General features: G+C 43.6%; 1 protein-coding gene across 7 annotated transcripts in view; it reads right to left on the reverse strand.

Annotated features, from left to right (window-relative positions):
- LOC147321344 (NLR family CARD domain-containing protein 3-like) overlaps window positions 1–16,456 on the reverse strand; it is a 77,847-nt gene extending 61,391 nt beyond the window's left edge. For 4 of the 7 annotated variants that reach the window (XM_086305266.1, XM_086305264.1, XM_086305260.1 and 1 more), the window contains exons 1-4: window positions 16,003–16,102; window positions 5,462–5,599; window positions 5,258–5,377; window positions 4,785–4,895 (exon numbers count right to left, since the gene is read on the reverse strand). In XM_086305266.1, the coding sequence (XP_086161392.1) occupies window positions 4,785–4,895; window positions 5,258–5,377; window positions 5,462–5,550 (320 nt within the window). In that variant the 5' untranslated portion in view covers window positions 5,551–5,599; window positions 16,003–16,102. Of the gene's footprint in view, window positions 1–4,784; window positions 4,896–5,257; window positions 5,378–5,461; window positions 5,600–8,830; window positions 8,996–16,002; window positions 16,103–16,350 lie in introns of those variants that run through there. The other 3 variants (XM_086305262.1, XM_086305263.1, XM_086305261.1) reach the window with 3 other exon arrangements.
- Window positions 16,457–18,539: the final 2,083 nt, after the last annotated feature.

Genomic DNA, 18,539 nt, shown 5'->3' on the forward strand with positions numbered 1-18,539 from the left:
TTATTCCTTTGCGCGCCAAGCCATTCGTGCATTTGTGAAATTCCAATGTTGCAAGGACAATATCAATTCTGCTTACTGTTTATTAAAGGGTTACGGTTACGGTTAGGGTTAGGGTCAGGGTCCGTTGATCGGGGGACAGAGGCGGTTTCACGCAGCTTAAGTACAGTTTTTGTTTTACGCCGGTTTTTCCCGAAGTCGCACAAGTATGACGTCACAACATTCTGATTGGTCACTTGCAATGTTGATCCTGGAACAACATTTAGTATGATGATCTGGGAACAACACCAACACGAGGATATCAGATCAACCTGTGCTGCACAATAATGTTTAATATTTAGTATTTACTGTCATGTTCCCATATATCATTGTGATGTTGTTTATTCTATTACTCTTGTTCTCTTCTGCTTGTTTTCTTTTTTCTTTCTCAACAGGTGATCCAGGTGATCGATATATGCATTTTTTTTCTTTTTTTTTCTTCCTGCCCATTCTGTTGGTTTTTGTTGTTTGCCCTTCTCCCCGTCCCTCTTCTCAGCTGTTTCTCTTTCCCTCTTTCTTTCTCCACTTCTTTCCATTCAGCAAGTGAAAATAAAATAAACAATAAAAGGTGAATCAAATGGACCATTATGGCAAGGCTGGGATGGTCAGTTTGGTAAAGTAAATCCGTTGGGCATCTTTCTTTGCCTTTGGACAATAATTCTGATGGCAAAAGAGCCAAACGGGACAGGCAAAAAAAAAAAAATTTACAACATAAATTAACAGAAAACACTAAACTAGCTAACTAAGAGGCCTAGTTAGCTGGCTAGCAGAGACAAGACAGACTGACCTAACATAAATTACAACATAAATTAACAAAAAACTAACTATCTAATTATCTAAGGAAGACTTTTTTTCTTTTTTTTTTGTTAGCAGACAGCAGACAACAAAGTGCACGTGCAAATGTGCAAACAAAAGCAGCAAAGTGACAGTGTGACAAAAAAAGACAAACACATAACATAATAATAAAGTTTTGTGATGATGAGTTGAGGTAGTGGAGGAACAGTAAACATTCCTTAGTGTATCAGCAAAAATTAGGAAGTAAAGAAGCTAGTGCAAAAAGTCCAGTAATAATATCGTGCAAAAGAGCATTTACAGGTTGGTGTGTACGATAGTTTGGTGGTGTAGGTCAGTGTGTTTGCGCTTGTGTTGATTAGTCAGTCCAGTCTCAATGTTTTGAGGTAGTTGAGTTAAGCTGAGTGATAATGTTTGTGTGTGTGTGTGTGTGTGTGTGTGTGTGTTTGTTTGTGTGTGCGTGTGTGTGTTTATCAGTCCAGTCCCTTTTTGCTGAGGAGACGGATGGCTTGTGGAAAAAAGCTGTTGCACAGTCTGAATGTGTGTGCCTGAATGCTTCGGTACCTTTTTCCAGATGGCAGGAGTGTGAAGAGTGTGTGAGAGGGGTGTGTCCGTTCAGCCACAACGCTGGTGGCTTTGCGAATGCAGCGTGTGGTGTAGATGTCCTCAATAGAGGGGAGAGAGAACCCGATGATCTTCTCTGCTGTTCCCACTATCCGCTGTAGGGTCTTGCGGTCCGATATGGCACAGTTCCCAAACCAGACAGTGATGCAGCCGCTCAGGATGCTCTCGATAGTTCCTCTATAGAAGGTGGTCAGGATCGGTGGTGGAAGCCGGGCCTTTCTCAGTCTTCTCAGAAAGAAGAGACGCTGTTGGGCTTTCTTGTGCAGGGAGCTGATGTTGAGGGACCAGCCGAGGTCCTTCTCCAGGTGGACGCCCAGGAATTTGGTGCTGTCGACGATCTCCACAGAGGAGCCGTTGATGCTCAGCGGTGAGTGGTCGCCTCGTGTCCTCCTAAAGTCAACAGCCATCTCTTTTGTCTTGTCAACATTCAGAGACAGGTTATTGTCTTTACACCAGTCTGTTAGCCTCTGCACTTCCTCTCTGTACGCTGACTCGTCGTTCTTGCTAATGAGACCCACCACGGTCGTGTCATCAGCGAACTTAATGATGTGATTTGAACTGTGTGTTGCTACACAGTCATGAGTCAGCAGTGTGAACAGCAGAGGACTGAGCACACAGCCTTGTGGGGCCCCAGTGCTCAGTGTGGTGGTGCTGGAGGTGCAGTTCCCGATCCGTACTGACTGAGGCCTTCCGGTCAGAAAGTCCAGGATCCAGTTGCAGAGGGAGGTGTTCAGGCCCAACAGGCTCAGCTTTCCGATCAGTTGTTGGGGGATGATCGTGTTGAATGCTGAGCTGAAATCTATGTACAGCATTCGAACGTGTGAGTCCTTCTTGTCCAAGTGTGTGAGGGCAAGATGGAGTGCAGTGGAGATGGCGTCGTCCGTTGAGCGGTTATGGCGGTACGCAAATTGCAGTGGGTCCAGTGAGGGGGGCAGCAGGGTCTTGATGTGTCTCATGACGAGCCGCTCGAAGCACTTCATGATGGTGGGTGTAAGTGCAACAGGATGGTAGTCGTTGAGACAGGACACAGAAGACTTCTTGGGCACGGGGACAATGCCGGTGAGAACATCTGCCAGCTGTTCAGCACATTCTCTGAGCACTCTGCCTGGGATGTTGTCTGGTCCAGCAGCTTTACGTGGGTTGACTCTGCGTAGAGTTTTCCTCACCTCAGCTGTAGTGAGACACAGGACCTGGTCGTTCGGAGGAGGGGTGGTCTTCCTAGCCGCCACGTCGTTCTGCCTGTCAAACCGAGCGTAGAAGTTGTTCAGCGCATCTGGGAGGGAGCTGTCACTGTCACAGGCAGGTGATGTCGTCCTGTAGTTAGTGATGGCTTGCAAGCCCTGCCATATGCGCCGTGTGTCGCCGCTGTCCTTGAAGTGGTTGTGGATTCTCTGGGCGTGTGCACGCTTCGCCTCTCTGATGGTCCGAGAAAGTTCGGCCCTAGCTCTTCTAAGCGCCACTTCTGAGCACTTCTGAGCTGCAGTTGGTTGGAAGTGTGAGTTGTTTTAACTTAAAAGACTTTGTCTTCTAGGATACAGGCTCCGGGTGGAGCTGGGAGATAAGCAAGCTTGACATTTAACTGCTGACTGATGTTTTGAAACAGGGTTACAGGTGGAGTGGAGCTGCTCCAAGGGATAGACCCTGGAGATTTTCTTTTAGAGAGAATGTGCAACATTCTTGTACATGTCTCAGTGTGGGAGTTGACACATGGCGAGAGCCATGTGGCGAGAGCAGTGTCAATTTTTAATTTGCAGGTGTCGTGAGGTGCCATGAAGAGAAGGAGTGACTGAGGGGATTGTCCACAGGATGGGAGCTGAGGCCAGGAGAGAGGCTTCAGGAGGATCAGAGATCACCTTCAGCACAGCAGACATCGCGCAGAGAGCTGTGCTACTGGGCTTCCAATTCAATTCAATTCAATTCAATTTTATTTATATAGCGCCAAATCACAACAAAAGTCGCCTCAAGGCGCTTCATAGATACAGAGAAAAACCCAACAATCATATGACCCCCTATGAGCAAGCACTTTGGCGACAGTGGGAAGGAAAAACTCCCTTTTAACAGGAAGAAACCTCCGGCAGAACCAGGCTCAGGGAGGGGCGGCCATCTGCTGCGACCGGTTGGGGTGAGAGAAGGAAGACAGGATAAAGACATGCTGTGGAAGAGAGACAGAGGTTAATAACAGATATGATTCAATGCAGAGAGGTCTATTAATACATAGTGAGTGAGAAAGGTGACTGGAAAGGAAAAACTCAATGCATCATGGGAATCCCCCGGCAGCCTACATCTATTGCAGCATAACAAAGGGAGGATTCAGGGTCCAGCTTCCAGAAGGTCATCGAGAGGAGTCTTCGCACAGCAAACAACCATAAGGAGTGGAAGAGAGTCGATGTTGACGTTAAGGAAGACAACTAGGTTGTACGACGTGCTCTGCCTTAAATCTTCAGCAGCGTTGGAACATGAGAACCTGAAGAATGAAGGGAGTGTGCCAAGCTCCAAAAGTGACAGCGCAGAGGAAGTTCAGCAATGGATTTGTGGTTCTGTATGAAGCACAGATGCTAGGAGACTGGGAAATAGCTGACACCACTTTTCCCAAGGATGGAGATCACCTAAAGTGTGTCACTTTGCCATGCAGATTTGATGCTCTGCAGAGTAGTCCTTCTGCGAGGAAGGGATGTAAACAGAGATGCCTTTTGTTTACATTTACATCATGAACACTTATCTAAGCTGGTTGAAGTTTTGAGCCATGGGTGGACATGACTCAAAAAGGGGGGAGAAGATCATAAACAACTTGATCTAATTTCCTTTTAAAAATCTTTTTCTGCAGTGACAACAGGAAAGGAGAAGAGTTGTAAATGCAGATAATTCACCAATTGACTCTAACCCCCACAGGATGCCTACATTGAGAAGATTTGAGGGGTTGATAGGAGTCATAAAGAGGGGTGCTGACCAGGCTAAAGCTTTGAAGATAGCTGAGAGCCACATGGACAAACAATAAACTCAACTGATCTGTTTGAATGCCTATGTCTGTATACAGTTGGATTGTAGTGACATATGATTTGAGAATGTTGATTCTTCTTGTTTGACTGTTGACATTTATTTGTTTACTTGCAGGATATAGTTTACTGTGTATGAGATCAACGAGAAGCAGGTTAACTGCTTACATGAATTGAGTGTGAATGCACCCCCATGACACACACACACACACACACGTTCTTGCACATGCATACAGGTGTTTACACATACACACATATAGTGCCTTGTCTTAGAACCATTTGGGGTTTTACGAGGGGAGGTGCTTGTGCATGTGGAAACACAGACCCAACACAGCTCACCTCTCCAAAGCAGACAGAGGCTGGGCTTTTAAACCAATGGGCCGATGGTGAGATTGGTCACTCTTTATGGACACATTGCTGGGTGGAGGTCCAGCAAGTCTCCCTTTGTTCCTGTTAGAAAAAGAAAAGTGTTTTTTCATTTGAAGCCACAGAAGCTGATGAAAACTCAGAATACCTTCATTGTCCCAAAGAGAGACTGGTTTGCAGGCTGGACATGAGGAGAAGGAAACTCCAAACTAGTGTAAGAACAGAGCACCACCCATAGGTAAACACAGTCATTTACACTGTACAGGACTCTTGATGGTCCTACTGTGAGCAGCAGGGGTTTAAATGTTGGACGTGTTTTATAGAATAAAGGAATTCCTCACAGTGACTTCCTTTGAGATGCATTTTAGAGACCAGTAAACATCAAGCACTTCAATTATATCAGACACTAAACAGACATCAAAGAGTTCATGTTTCTAACACCTCACCTCTCTGCAGCACATGCCTGCTGGGCTTTAAAATCAATGATGTTCATTTTAGATTGGTCACTCTTTAAGGACACACAGCTGGGTTCAGGTTCATGTTCACATTTAGTTCCTCGCTGGTTCCTGTGAATAATGATGGAGCAGTGATGTGAGTGCTGAGCTGTGACATGGAGAATAGTCATGTACATTTAGAGATGGTCTTTTCACCTCTGAGCTTTGGTCTGGCTCTCATGTTCCCCATACATAGTGGTTTTGGAGGGAAGGACTCCCTCCTCTCTGTCCTCACACTGATTCATGCTGCGGAATTCACATGCACATCAGCTCAGACACACTTTCTACCTTCACCTGCAGAGGAAATACAAATCATTCACATGCACATCAACTGAGAGCTGCAGCGGTTAAGTCTCCTCATGTGTTGGACTAACATCCATTCTATTTGAGACACAGCTTTCAGCAGTTCACTACAAAAAGTGTCACAGGGAGCCCAGTTCAGCCTCCACATCCCTTCATTACTGTAGTCCTACAAAACATCATGTCAAACGTGTCTGTAGAAATGGCAGAGAGCAGCTTTATTTCAGTAACGATGCCCAGTGTTCCAGGTAACTGCTTTATAGTGAACTACTTAGATCTGTTTCCATGTTCAGTTCAGTTCATATTTATTTCAAACATGTGCCTTGACAATCATTACAAAATATCATTCCATTCTTTTGTTTGAAAAGGAGTAGGCAGAAGTATACACTTATTAGTCCCTACCCCCTCAAATTTTACCTCTCATTGATTTAATTTTCTTTTAGCGTTAAATTAAACAAACAACATATGAAGCAAAAGTAAAGCAAAGACAAAACAAAACAAACAAACAAACAAATAAACAAAACAAATAAACAAGCCCCACCACAGTATAGTTACTTCTATATAAATAAGGACTGATTGGTCACGTTTGCAGATTCACAAATTATGAGACAAACAAACTAAAACACTATTACGAACAACATTACCGCCCTCGGTTAACCCTGTTTTCTTCATTCTCGTATTTGTTATTTCATTTTAAACTGGTTTATGTTGTTACTTTCTTTCAGTTCTAGTGTTAGACTGTTCCACAATTTAACTCCTGCTATAGAGATAGACATACTTTTTAAAGTTGTTCTAACACTTTTTATTTTTAAATTCCATTTCCCTCTTAAGTTATGCCCACCTTCTCTTTCTATAAACAATTTACAGATTTCTTTTGGAAGCATTACATTTCTTACTTTATATATTATTTGCGCTGTTTTAAACTCAACCAAGTCTTGGAATTTAAAAGCTTGCATTTTAAAAAATAGTCCATTTGTATGCTCCCTGTACCCTGCATTATTTATTAATCTGATGGCCCTTTTCTGTATTATAGTTATTGTTTGTGTATTACTTTTGTATGTGTTTCCCCTGACCTCTACACAGTAGCTCATATACGGCAGTAGTAAAGCGCAGTATAATATATGCAGTGCTTTCTGATCCAATATTTGCTTTGCTTTCCCCAGGACGGCAATGCCCCGTGTCAATTTCCCTCAAACATAAGTAATACGTGGTTTTCAACAGACCCAGTGCACCCACGCGTATAGTCAGGGTGCTCTGGGAATGCCTAGCAGAGGCCGCAGTCCACGAGATCTTCAATGCACACCTCCGGCAGAGCTTCAACAGCATTCCGAGGCTGAAGAAGGAGTTCTATCGGGCTTGGTTAGCCTGTGGGACTTCGGAGGCAGCTGATATTTACTGACAGGCCAAGCGGAATGCGACTCGGGAAGTGACTGAAGAAAAAACAGGTGTGGGAGGATTTTGAAGAGGCCATGGAAAAGAGACTTTCAGACTGTTTCGAAGAGATTCTGGCAAACTGTCAAGTGACTCAGTAGGGGAAAGTGGTGTTCCATGTGTACTGTGTATAGTGCTGGTGGAGTGCTGCTGACTTCGACTGAGAAAATTGTCGGGCGGTGGAAGGAATAATTCAAGGACCTCCTTAATCCCACTGACATGTCTTCTGAGGAGGAAGCAGAGTCTGGGAATGAGGGGAATGACGCAGTTCACTTAGGCAGATGTTGTAGGGCTGTCCTGGGTGACATGCCTCTGCAATGTTACGTTGAGATCAGGGGCGGTACCCCTTGACTGACAGACCAGGGTGGTGGTCACCATTTTTAAGAAGGGAGACTGGAGGTCATGTTCCAGTTACAGGGGGATCACACTCCTCCCCAAGTGGAGGAGTTTAAGTATCTCTGGGTCTTTTTCATGAGTTATGGGAGAAGGAAGCCAGAGATCGACAGACGGATTGCTGGGGATGGTGCACCGGTCTGTTGTGGTGAAGAGAGAGCTGAGCATGAAGGCAAAGCTCTCAATTTACCAGTCAATCTACGTCCCTACCCTTACCCTATGGTCAAGAGCTAAGGTAGTGACCGAAAGAATGAGATTGCGGATACAAGTGACTGAAATGAGCTTCCTTGGAAGGGTGGCTGGCCTTTCCCTTAGAGATATCGTGAGATTTTCAACCATCCGGGAGGGGCTCAGAGTAGAGCCACTCTTCTCCACATTGAAAGGAGCCAGTTTAGGTGGTTCGGGCGCCTCCTGGGTGAGGTGTTCTGGGCATGTTCCACCAGGAGGAGGCACCGGTGCAGACCCAGGACACGCTGGAGAAATTAAATCTCTCGGCTGGTCTGGGAACCCCCTGGTGTTTCCCCGGACTAGCTAGAGGAGGTGGCTAGGGAGAGGGCGGTCTGGGCTTCTCTGCCTAAGCTGTTGCCCCTGCGACCCGTCCCCGAATAAAGCAGGAGAAGAAATGGCCTGCATTTGTATAGCGCTTTTCTAGTCCTTAAGGACCCCAAAGCGCTTTACACTACATTCAGTCATTCACCCATTCACACACTGGCGATCGCAAGCTACATTGTAGCCACAGCTGCTGACAGAGGCAAGGCTGCCGCACACTGGCGCCACCGGGCCCTCTGACCACCACCAGTAGGCAAACATGGGGTTAGTATCTTGCCCAAGGATATTTGGGATGCAGTCAGGAGGCAGCCTGGGATCGAACCACCGACCTTCTGAGTAGTTGCTGACCTGCTCTGCCACCTGAGCTACAGCCACCCTCAAGATGGATGAATGGATGGAGGGTTAACTCGAGCCTGGCACACTACAAAACCTAAGCTGGTTGAGATTTGAGTAGGTAGGTCTGGGGAGAGGATTAGTGGTATTTTGTAATTATTGGTTGACTCAGTGGCTATATATTTATTTTTCACTTGTTTATTTATTTGTTCCCATTTTTTTTGTTATTGTTAGCCCTAGGGTAGCTAGCCCATGTGTTATTGATTTTCTTTTTCTCTGTTTTAATCGCTACCATTGATACTGCCATGTTTACAGTGAACCCATTGCTTATCCACCTGGACACTTGTAGGAAGAAGGATTGGCATGAGGTGGCATCTTTTTATGGGATTGGTGTCTCCAGAGTCTTGCGAAAAGCGAAGTGTCGTTTCTCAGGCTCTATCTGACATGAACTACATCCTCAACAACCCTGAATGCAGGAGTAAGACTCTCTTATGCCATATTAACATGCTGAAACCTTACCATTACAGAGAAACGCACACGTGGCAGAGCAGTCAGACAATGCCGGGACAGCTGTGTTATGGCCCTGGGCCGGCTGTGTGTTTTTGAAGTGCTGTGCCTTTAAGACTCTAAAGGTCCTTCCTGGTACAATTCAATTCAATTCAATTTTATTTATATAGCGCCAAATCACAACAAAAATCGCCTCAAGGCGCTTGATAGGTACAGAGAAAAACCCAACAATCATATGACCCCCTATGAGCAATCACTCTGACGACAGTGGGAAGAAAAAACTCCCTTTTAACAGGAAGAAACCTCCAGCAGAACCAAGCTCAGGGAGGGGCGGCCATCTGCTGCAACCGGTTGGGGTGAGAGAAGGAAGACAGGATAAAAGATATGCTGTGGAAGAGAGACAGAGGTTAATAACAGATATGATTCAATGCAGAGAGGTCTGTTAATACATAGTGAGTGAGAAAGGTGACTGGAAAGGAAAAACTCAATGCATCAGGGGAATCCCCCGGCAGCCTATGTCTATTGCAGCATAACTAAGAGTTTTCATGTTTTAGTTTGATTTTGTATTTTTGGTTATTTTCTTGATCTATTTGATGATGATGTTCTATGTTCCAGCTTATTCTGGTTTATGTTTAGTTCTGCCCATGTTAAGTCCGTGTTTCTTAGTCTCCGTCCTTGTGTATTGTTTCCTGTTTTATTTTGAAGGATTGTGTCTTATGTCAGCATGTCCAGCTTTGCTCCTCCTGTCTTTTTAGCCCCAATTTCTCCCAGCTGTGTCTCCCTCCTGTTTCACATTCCCTAATCACCTCAGTATGTATTTTAGCTCTGTGTTTTTCCCTGCCAGTTGTTGCGTCCTCCACGTTTGTTGTGTGCATAGTCTTCGTCTGCCTTCAGGTTAGAGTCATTTGCATCTCCAGTCTAGTTAATTTAAGTTGTTGTTTATGTATCGCCAAGTGTGTCTCACCAACAAATAAAGCCGCCGTTTAAGGTAATGTTTTGTCTCCGAGTCCTGCACGTGGGTCCAGCCACTGAAAGACACACAACTCATTGTGACAGTATGTGAGGAGCAGGGCCCTGTTTCAGGAAGCCGGTTTAGTGGAAAAACTGAGTAAGTATACCCTGAGTTAACGAAAACTCTGGGTTTTCGGTTTCACAAAGCGAGTTCAGCTGAAGCCTGAGTGAGTCACTATGACGACACACGCCGTGAAGCTAACCTGCCCCCTAGCAGGTTTACTACAACTAACCCTGACTGTCCCCGCCTCTTTGTCAGAAACCTGACTGTAGGAAGTGTCAGAGATGGCGTGCCACTTCCTTGAAGAGCCAGTAGATCGTGAAGCCCAAATTCTCCGCAGAGCTCTCCGCCGGGAGAGAGTGATCAGAGCGCGTTTGGACATTTTATCATTTCCTGATGATTTCCTGTGCGAACGTTACTGTTTCTCAGCACAATCTCTAAGTTATTTGGATAACATCCTCAGGCCATATATTACGCATGTGACACATCGCGGACATGCTCTCAGTTCATTACGTATTATTTGTATTGCACTTCGGTTCTTTGCAAACGGGAGCTTTCTGTATAATATTGGTGACGCTGAGCACGTTTCCAAGGCTACCGTCTGTCGGGCAGTCAGGAATGTTACAGTTGCACTGAAACGTCTCCTGTACTCGTTTGTGGTGTTCCCCGGTCATAGACCCACAAGATTTATCAAAGAGGGATGCCACAAAATTGCAGGTATCAGGATGACCAAAACTTAATTTATGATGTGGTGATACTTGGACTACTACTTAAATTTTACATTTATTTTCACGGTTCCCAGGCGTGATTGGCTGTATAGATGGCACTCACATTCCAATCATTGCTCCTTTAGTAAATGAAGGAGACTATGTGAACAGGAAGTCTTTCCACAGCATTAATGTACAGGTACATAGTTCCCTGTAGCATTTCAAACTAACATATTATTTCATTATAGTAATGGATGCTAATTTGTGTTCTCTGCACTGTGAAGATCATATGTGATGCTGCCAACATTATCACAAATGTGGAAGCCAAGTGGCCAGGCTCTGTCCATGACTCACAAATATTCCGTGAATGTACACTGAGCACAAAATTTGGACATGGTGAGTTGAAAATACTTTAAAATATATAAAGACCAATTGCTTCAGGGACATTTGAACTGAAGTGTATCCTTCTGTCTTAGGAGAGTTCACTGGCTACTTGCTTGGTGATAGGGGGTATCCATGTTTACCCTATTTGCTTACCCCTTACCCTGACCCTGAACCGGGCCCACAGCAGCGATATAATCTGGCTAATTGCAGGACAAGAGCCAGAATTGAAATGACTATCGGAAGGCACTATTCCAGTGCCTGCAAAGACTCAGGGTCACCCCAGAAAGGGCATGTGACATTATTGTGGCATGTGTGATTCTTCACAACATTGCCACAATTAGGGGAGAACACTGTCCTTCTGAACCAAACAGCAGTGATCCAAACCATGAACATCCTGACCCTCCCACGGACATACAAGATGGAAGCGCAGTCAGAGACACCATATGTCACAATCATTTCTTTTGACCCATCACCTCAACATGTTGAAAGAAGAATAAACTGATTTTTTGTTCAACTGGCTTTATTGGTCGCCTGTATTTCCTGTACACAAAGTATTAAAAGATGTAAACCTCAAAGTGTCTCTGTTGCTTCCTCCTCTGTAACAGCTGTCAATGTTTCTTCATTATTTTCCTGCAGTAAAGAAATAAACAACATTGCTGTTCTACTGTACACTCATATAATCTGTGGAGTATTACTCACAACTGCATGTTGGTCTGGCTCAACAGGAGGCTGCACCAGATGCAGTACACCACCACCATCAACTGATAGAATATGAGGTTCATACAGGTCACTTATAACTTACAAGGGACCAAATGGCAATTAACAAACATACCAATCACCTTACACTTCATTGTCATTATGCTCTCAAAGACAACCAAGACTGAGGGAAGGCAAAATCAGTAGGAAAATAACTTCACTACAAAATAATCCATTATGGTAAGGAGTTTATCAAATGAATGAGTCGCACTGCAAAGGTGACTGTGAAGAAAGGATGTATGCACATCATGTATTATTTTGAATTTACCCCCTATGTAGGCACTTGTGTCTTGCGGGGTTATTGACTCAGAGGATGTCCCCGCAGAGATGCCTTCGGCCACAGGGCGCCCACTGTTTTGGCTGAGGGCCAACTGCTCAGCCTCTGTGAGTGGTGGTGGTGGAGGACCCCCACTTGTCGGGCCTCCGCTTTTTATCTGTTGGCTATAACGGGTCACATTTGAGCATACAGAGTAAGCAAATATGTACTTGTAATGTGCTCAGATAATTTCAATAAGTGCTCACAGAAAGGAAATTAATGTAGCCTCTAACTGCAATTGATTTACATCGGACAAACAGACCAAGCACTATGGCTCATAATACAATTACACTTTACCTGTTTGGACTATATTTTTATATTTCATTTTTACTTGCTGCCAGGAACGTTTGGGGCCTGTTGGGTTGCACCTGTGCTCACATCACATCACAAAATAAAATGTATAAAATAACAAATAAAATAACATATGATAAAATAACGTGTTGAATGGGTGGAAATCCCTAGATCAATGTTTATATTAACACTCACGCATTGACTCTGTCGGCTATGTTTTGCCATGCATGCTTCCTTTCTTTTGCAGCTGTGGCTGTGTTACTTTTTTCCACGGAATTTGCATGTTATCGGCATATGCTGCCATCAGAATTTCGGCCTCAAGCGCTGTAAAATACATTGACCGCGCCTTCTTTCCCTCCGTCTCCATGGTGACTCGCTTAATCTGTGCTCCGCTTATCAGGGCTTTATGTATCCTCGTCCGGGCGCTTCACTTGGGGTTAAAGCAACTCCGCGTTGATTGAACTACTTGTTATCAGCCTTTCTGAAACCGAATATTCCGAGTTGGACAGTTCGGGGTTACTCAACCCTGAGTATCGTTTTTCACTCTGAGTTTTCTAAACCGGCTTCCTGAAACAGGGCCCAGGATTTTGAATTCAATTCTGGATTTAACAGGAAGCCAATGAAGGGAAACCAAAACAGGAGAAACATGCTCTCTCTTTCTAGTCCCTGTAAGGACTCTTGCTGCAGCATTTTGGATTAGCTATAGGCTTTTCAGCAGGATTTTAGGACCTCCTGATAATAATGAATTACAGTAGTCCAGCCTGGAAGTAATAAATGCATGAACTAGTTTTTCAGCGTCACTCTGAGACAGGATATTTCTAATTTTAGAGATGTTGCGCAAATGGAAGAAAGCAGTCTTACATATTTGTTTAATATGTGCGTTGAAGGACATGTCCTGGTCAAAAATGACTCCAAGGTTCCTCACAGCGTTACTGGAGGCCAAGGTAATGCCATCCAGAGTAAGAATCTGGTTAGATACCATATTTCTAAGATTTTCAGGGCCGAGTACAATAACCTCAGTTTTATCTGAATTAAGAAGAAGAAAGTTAGCAGCCATCTAGGTCTTTATGTCTTTAAGACATTCCTGCAGTTTAACTAATTGGTGTGTGTTATCTGGCTTCATGGATAGATAGAGCTGGGTGTTGTCTGCATAGCAGTGTAAATGTATGCTATGTCTTCTAATGATGCTGCCCAAGGAAAGCATGTATAATGTAAACAGAATTTGTCCTAGCACTGAACCCATAGTTGACCTTAGTGTGTGAAGAGGATTCTCCATTTACATGTAAAAATTGGAGTCTATTAGATATGATACAAACCACTGCAGTACAGTACCTGTAATACCTACAGCATGTTCTAATCGCTCTAGGGATATTATGGTCAACAATATCGAACGCTGCACTAAGGTCTAGCAGATGATCAGTTAGCTGTTTGACAACTACTCTTTCAAGGATTTTTGATATGAAAATAAGGTTGGAGATTGGCCTATAATTAGCTAAGACTGCTGGGTCTAGAAATGGCTTTTTGAGTAAAGGTTTAACTACAGCCACCTTGAAGGCCTGTGGTACATAGCCGATTATTAGAGATAGGTTGATCATATTTAATATCGAAGAATTAATTAATGGCAGATCTTCTTTGAGCAGTTTTGTAGGAATGTGGTCTAAAAGACACGTTGATGGTTTGGAGGAAGTAATTATTGAAGTTAACTAAGAAAGAGCAATTGGCGAAAAAGAGTCTAGCTTAACATCAATGGTACTAAGAGTAGCTGTAGATAATATTACATCTGTGGGATGATTATTGGTAATTTTTTTCTCTGGTGATCAGACACAAGAAAGGTATTGATAAAGTGTTTTTGTTGTATGGTAGAGCTTGCTAAGGCAACCGAGGTGAGCTGGCAGATATTTGCAAGTCTAAGTCCCCTTCTCCACCAAGCCAGACACAAGAGCGGCTTCAAGCACAGCTTTTCGCAGGACTGTGGAGACACCAATCCCCTAAAATGACACCACCTCATGCAAATCCTTCTTCCTACAGTCGTCTGGCTAGATGAGCGATTGGCTCGCCATAAACAAAGCAATCTCAAAGGTAGCCCCCCCCGGAAAAAAAAAAAGAGAAAAAGAAAACCAATAATACATGGGCTAGCTACCCTAGGGCTTACAATAACAATAAAAGGGGAACAAATCAAAAAACAAGTGAAAAATAGGTATATAGCCACAGAGCTAAACAAAATTAAAAAATACTACTAACCCTCTCCCCAGGCCTACCTACCCTGAGATTATTATATTGTCTTATGCCACGTCATACCCCTAATTAAAGATTGTGAAATCATTATTTAGTTTTAGTTTGCATTATTCTCCTGAAGAGGTGATAACTATTACAGTTATTAAACTGATTTGTATTACATTAGACTGCTGATTAATTGTGAATAAATGATATTATTTTATGAAGCATTATACTGCTGAGTTATAAGAAATACTGTTTTCAGAGAGTCGTGGCCTTATTTGTCTGGTTAGAAGAGAACAGAGCATACCGGAGAGGTTTTCTGCCCCATCTCATCAGGAGGAGATAAAACAGGGAGCCAAGGCCGTCACTTAGGCGCCGTAAGAGAGAAAGAATGTGAATGTTTAGGTTTTATGACTAGGTGGAGGGGGCCTGAAGCTATAAGAATGTGAGAAATCGAGATCAGGCGGACACCATCCCGCGCTCATCTCCCCTCCGGATGGTTTATGCTCAAAAGAGGCTGTGGACAATCACATCATTCAATAGTCAATATCAGGTGTTTAGGGATGGGTACCGATAACCGGTTCTGACATAAACAGTAGTAACCAGACTGAAAAGCACTGCACATTTCAGTGCTTTATTTCAGTGCTTTTTTTTTTTTTCGTGAGATATCATATACTTTGCATTCTAGCCAATCATTTTAGCTTTCCAAGGATAGTAGGCAGGCCCAGGTATGTACGTTGTTTTAGAGCAGAGCTACAGATTAAAAATGCCCAAGGCGAAGCGGTCAAAAGTTTGGCTGTACTTCACAGCAAAAGATGCAAACTCAGCAGCCTGCAACAAGTGCTTTAAGATGATACTGTGCAAAGGAGGTAACACCTCAAATCTGAAGAAACACCTGGTGACGCATAGCATTTTTTTAAAAGCCGAGAAACGCACCGTATTTGATAGCTTGCTGCAAGACCTCACACTGAGCACATCTACTACGGGTGTGGTGCCTGTTATCAGACCCGGAGACCCCAAGGACCCGAAGAGGAGAGTCCTGGCCCTAACCCATTTAACTCAATAAATGAGAAGACTGAGAAAAATAAAATCTTTTAGTGATACAGAAATAAACTGCCTACTCCATAACAGCCACCTCACAAATAAACCTGGTCTTTGTTTCTCTGTGTGAGACCATATTACTGAGCAGGCAGGTTTTACACAGGTGCACGGGTTAGCACCATGTATGCAGGTAAACTCAAACATCCATTTATCTGGTCGCTGCTGTCAGAAGGAAAATGTCAGCTTGTGATTTTAATCACAGGAAACTCACGGGTTAGAGTCTAGCCAGAGGGCGGCTGCTGTTGTTTATCTGTAAAGTCTTTAATCATAACACACTGACTTTAATGGAGAGACCGGAAATAAAAACATTGTTTGTTGTCTGAAGAAATCAAACATGAGCTGAACAAACAGAAAAGTTCCTAAAGACAAACTGTTAAAGAAGGAAACAAAGCAAACTTACAGTTTCTTCAAACACACACACCAACAACAAGCTCCACTCCACACCTGGACACTAAACACGGACACACAGGTGAGTTGCTTCCTGGAAGGAGGCGGGAGTGTGACAGGGCCACACCTTCATGTGTTCACTCCAAAAATATGCCATCTGACTGGTCAGACTGAGTCTAAGTCAGAGTAAAGTTCACAAGCTGACATGTGAAGACATAAAACCTTCTTGTAGTTTCCCTGTAGGTTGGCCTACAGGGAAGCAGCCACGATCTGAAATATGAGACTGTAGTTAGTGAAAAGTTTGAAAAAAAAGACTTAAGATAGCTCTAAGTAATAGGTCACTATCAATTGTGGTATTTACCAAGGAGATGATCTGTCCCGAATGCTGTTCTGCAGCAATCAATCATAAATAAATACTTCACAGTCTGTCATCCCCGACTGCTTAAACTGCAGGTTCTTGGGTTCATCAGTGTGTGTGTGTGTGTCACACCTTCATATGTTCACTCCAGAAATATGCCGTCTGACTGCTCAGACTGAGTCAGAGTAAAGTTCACATAATATGTCAGGTTGGTTACTCAAAACCAAAGTATTACACATTACTGGTTCCTTTTCTTAAAAGTAAAGCAGAACATTACTTAATTACTCTTAGGAGTAAGTAATTTTCTAGACCTGGGCTCAAAAGCAGAAGCGAAAGAGTCTTTTCCATTCATAGCTCATAATATTTAACCTGTTCTATCACATAAAAGCTGCCTAATCTGTCAATAATTGAAAATCGACTCATTCTCACTGGCTGTCAGCTGTAGTTGAGCAGAAGAGGCCTTATTTACTTCTAGTACTGTTTACTGTTTCTTTTGTATCAGAGATTATAATTTACTTATTATTTATTGTGAATTTAGTGACTGAAGTAACTTTATGCCATTCATAGTAAAAAAAATAATTATTTCTTTTCTCTTTATTCTAATGCAGCTCATTCTGGATGCACAACTCTGTGTGAGTAAAGCAGGAAATATCATAAAAAAACTCCCTAACCCACTCATTATCTGTTCCAGCTGCTGTCATCAGTCCAAAGATACAGAAGCATCAGAACAAAGACAATCAGACTGTAGCTGTTAGTGCTTTGAATTGCAAGTAATCACCAACAATTCAACCTGACAAATACTGTGCAATGAATGACATCCTGTGAAAATCTGTGCAATAAAGTTCTATTTATTCATTACTACCTCTTTTTTGTACTTCTTGTGTAATTAAGTGTGCCTATGCGAAGAGGCCAAAAACGAAATCAGCTGGACTGAACCCCAAAGACTCCTGGCATGTCTCCCTGACATCGAACAACAGTAGTGACAACCCCTCATCCCACTCACGGCTTGACTCAGTGCAAAATTTGTGAAGCATGTTTTTCAAAGTTTGGTGGAACCTTTTTAATGCACCCTGACTCTCCGGGTGATACGCACTGGAAGTGTAATGGGTAACACTGAGCTCTGTCATGACCTGGGCAAAAATTCTAGACATAAAATTTGTGCCCTGATCTTTCTGGATGCATTTAGGCAGTCCAAAGGTAGAAAAGAACTTAACAAGTGCTTTCACAATCCCACTGGTTTTTAATGAGCGCAACGGAATGGCCTCAGGATAACGGGTGGCAGTACACATCATGGTGAGGAGGTATTGGTTTCCGGACTTTGTTTTTGGAAGAGGACCAACACAATCAAATGCTCAAATGGTTTCCCAACGACTGGGATGGGTTTTAACGGAGCTGCCGGAATCACCTGATTTGGTTTACCGGCAAGCTGACATGTATGGCACGAGCAGCAGAATTTTACTACATCAGATTTGAGACCAGGCCAGAAGAAGTAACGGAGGACACAGTTGTATGTTTTTGCGATTCCCAAGTGACCGGACATGATGTGGTCATGTGCTAAGCTTAAGACCTGGGAAAAGAATGACTGTGGAACAACAATTTGCTACACTCCCTCATGTGTGGAGCACCCCATCCTCAATGAGGTAAGACGCAGATTTCCCACACTTAGGCTCTGTCACATAAGCCCAACAAGATGACAAGCTTTCATTATTTTTCTGGGCTTCTATAAGCTTGTTTTTATCTACTGAGAGTGTCATAGCTTTCTCATCAGGCTGAGGCTCTACTGAAAGAGGGGTACTTTCACAGTCGGGTGGCAAGCTTGTTGGCTCTGAATCACTTAGGAAAGAGCCGCTAAGATCCACAAACTCTCCATATTTGCGTGCCAGTGCCCACGTCACAGCACACACAGGAAACAAAGAATCACAGTTTGCTGCGGTGACATCAGAGGCACTTGTGTCTGCTATTTGTGTTTCGACTACCTTCGGCAAAGGAAAAACTTTGCATCCAGCTAAACCGAGAATGATGTCAATGCCCTCAACTGGCAACTGAGGTCGCACCCCAAGTTTAACTTCCCCTGATATAAACTGTGACGACAGCTACACAGAGTGCAATGGCACATGCATAACCCCCATTTCAACTCCCCACGCTAACACGTCGGCACCATAATACAATTGGGCTGAAAAAGGTAAAACACC

This window comes from Aulonocara sp. 'chitande type north' Nkhata Bay, linkage group LG9 (genome assembly GCF_057382095.1).
Source record: "Aulonocara sp. 'chitande type north' Nkhata Bay isolate Kocher_YH1m ecotype deep benthic linkage group LG9, A_spYH_male_GT1.1, whole genome shotgun sequence".
Taxonomy (NCBI): Eukaryota; Metazoa; Chordata; class Actinopteri; order Cichliformes; family Cichlidae; genus Aulonocara; species Aulonocara sp. 'chitande type north' Nkhata Bay.